Source organism: Sebastes umbrosus, chromosome 13, assembly GCF_015220745.1.
Source record: "Sebastes umbrosus isolate fSebUmb1 chromosome 13, fSebUmb1.pri, whole genome shotgun sequence".
NCBI lineage: Eukaryota > Metazoa > Chordata > Actinopteri > Perciformes > Sebastidae > Sebastes > Sebastes umbrosus.
Genome location: NC_051281.1, coordinates 546,970 through 549,814, shown reverse-complemented (window position 1 = coordinate 549,814; position 2,845 = coordinate 546,970). Strand labels below are relative to the sequence as shown.

Here is a 2,845-nt window from a genome sequence, read left to right as displayed (position 1 = left end):
CCATGGAGGGTGAAGAAATGTTATAAAATATTTGGTCTGACTCAAACAGTTCACTTTTTGATCTCTGAACATGAACACACATCAAGTGCAGTTTAAGGTCAGGTACAGTATCTGTAAATTCATGAGACAATCAAATACATGCTCTATGTTAATGCAATCTTCATAGTAAGACTTGTTCATTCATATTTGTTATACAATCTGCCCTTTGTATTCATTAATGGTTTAAGTTGAGACATTCTTCATGGATGATGAATTAAATGTAACATATATAACTCTTGGTGGGTATGTGGAAATGGGAAACTATAGGTATTTGTATTTTTGTATTATGTTTATAGTATATATTCTAGCAATGACCTTTAATTTGACCATTGTGTACCTTATTGGGATACACAAGAACCTCCATGAGCCGATGTACATTTTCATTGCAGCGTTGCTACTGAACTCTATTGTTTACAACACTGTTATGTACCCAAAGTTGTTGAGTGACTTTTTATCTGAAAAACAGATTGTATCATATTCAGCCTGTCTCTTTCAATTTTTTGTATATTATACCTTAAGTGCTTCAGATTTCTTCCTGTTGGCAGCCATGGCCTATGACAGGTTTGTATCTATCTGTAAACCTCTGCAATATCCAACTATCATGAGACAAACCACAGTGATTATTATCCTGGTTCTAGCTTGGCTTGTGCCTGTTTGTGAGATGGGAGCCTCAACAATAGCGATTACTAAGAAAAAACTCTGCAATTTAAATTTAAAAAACATTTTTTGTAACAATTCAATTTACAAACTCTTCTGTGTGAGGTCAATAGCACTAAATATATATGATATGTTTGCTATGCTAAACATGGCACTGTTGCCTTTGCTCTTCATACTGTTTACATACGCAAGAATACTCATAATATCCTATCGAAGTAGTAAAAATGTCAGGAAAAAAGCTGCACATACTTGTTTACCCCATCTGATAGTTTTAATCTGCTTTTCCTGTTTGTGTGCATATGATGTCATTATAATTCAACTGGAATCTGATTTACATTTCATAATGACTTTACAAGCGTTTTTGTATTATCCTCTCTTCAATCCAGTTATATATGGACTAAAAATGAAAGAAATCTTTAAACACTTGAAGAGGTTGTTTAGTCAAGCCAAAGTAAAGTAATGTTACATCAATAGTGATGCTAATGTGCAGTCATTCCTTCTGTAATATTAATGCAGAGTTGTGAATGTTCAGATCGTTGGGAGGTATTAAATGTAAGGATTTGTTTCTGTGCAGTAAACGAACTCTTTACTATTCATCATGGAAACAGTAAAGAGTATCTTCAGTTTGAAAAATGTACTACTCAATATCCTACAGTTAATAAGAAATATGTCTTTGTTACTGTCAATTGCAGCTTCGTTAGTCATGGGCAAATAGCGATATACAAAGGTGCATTGACTACAGACGCCAATGTGGGCAATCTACACTGCAAGCAAAGGAAAAACAACAAATCAGCAACAATAAGAAACTTTTTAATGCTGCCGTCTTGGTCAGCACTCCCGTGAAAAAGAGAGTAACAAATTACCCCAATATTTACCTCAAAATGTATCTAAATTTACTTTATTATAAACATTATTTAATAATCATATGCTAAAATAGCATATAATGGTTAAAATATAGCCCTGAGGCTTGAGAAGCGGCTGTGCGCTGCCCTTCATCGGAGGTGGAAAACTAATAGAAGACACTTCTGATCAGGCACAAATCTCTTGTGTGACTTATTGTCTACACAAATGTAAGCTGGTAGCTAATGTAATGATTCAGGGATTTTTTAAGGACATTTAAAACAAGTTATTTGCTCATTATTATTTATTTATCAGCAGACATGGAAATAAAGCATCTCAATTAACTTTTTTCTGGAAATGTATGAAATAAATTAGCAGCTATTGGGAAGTAATGGAATATCATTTTGAGGTAAATATTGGGGTAATTTGGCAGTAATTCCAAAGAGATTTCAAATAGATTACTTGCTTTTTATCACCTAAATACCATGAAATTTGTGGACCTGTAAAATGAAGTGTTACCAAAAAGAGATTTTGAAATCTCAATGGGAAAAAAATTAAAATAAAAAAGAAGAATTAAATGCAGGTCCAGAATTAAGCACAATCCCATTAATATATAATAATAGAAATAAATTAACGGGCAGCATATTTCATCACTACCAGAGAGGTCAAGTATTGTCGGCTTCAACTGGCAGACAATCAAGCTCCTGTTTTACCCATAAATAATACACGTTTTTAATTAATGGACAGATTAAACAAAGAAGTGTCATGAAGTAAAACTGACTATGAGCATGTGATAGTCTTGGTAGGACAATACCATATTATACATATATAGGATCTGGGGGGAGTCTGGCTTTAATGAGAAATAGTCAACCGGGTAAATTATAAACTAAGTGTACACATTTATAATGAATAAACTGATGATTGGGGTCAAGAAGAAACTGAAATATTATTCCAGACTGCTTGTCAGTTCAGTACTCCTGCTGCTGAGAGCTGATGTCGTTTTTCAAAACAATGTACAACAATAAAGGCATACAGGAAGCCTTAATTACAACTGAATAAAGTCAGGCCACCAGACCTTTGGAACCTGATCTACATTGAATTGTGGTGTATAGGGAAGGAGACACCAGTGTGCCAGTTTAGGGAACTCTTCATAGCTGATTGCAAATAGAGATATATCGTCTCCCCTCGTTGGTGACCCTGTTTGTTTTACTTCACTTCAGATTAAATTGTTAAAACCTGCAATATCTCATAAAGTAAAAAAAATAACATAAACAACAAAATCAAAGTTGTGTTTTTTGATAATATTGCA

At 33.6% G+C, this 2,845-nt stretch overlaps 1 protein-coding gene across 1 annotated transcript; it reads left to right on the top strand.

The window, feature by feature from the left end:
- The first annotated feature begins 241 nt into the window (after nt 1-241).
- LOC119500381 (olfactory receptor 6N2-like) lies at nt 242-1,156 on the top strand. The gene has a single exon (XM_037790089.1). It carries the CDS (start codon nt 242-244, stop codon nt 1,154-1,156), a length of 915 nt encoding a protein of 304 aa, XP_037646017.1.
- Nucleotides 1,157-2,845: the final 1,689 nt, after the last annotated feature.

Bases quoted from the DNA above. Each gene is read 5' to 3' on its own strand.
- LOC119500381 (XM_037790089.1), top strand. From the start codon at position 242: ATGGATGATGAATTAAATGTAACATATATAACTCTTGGTGGGTATGTG.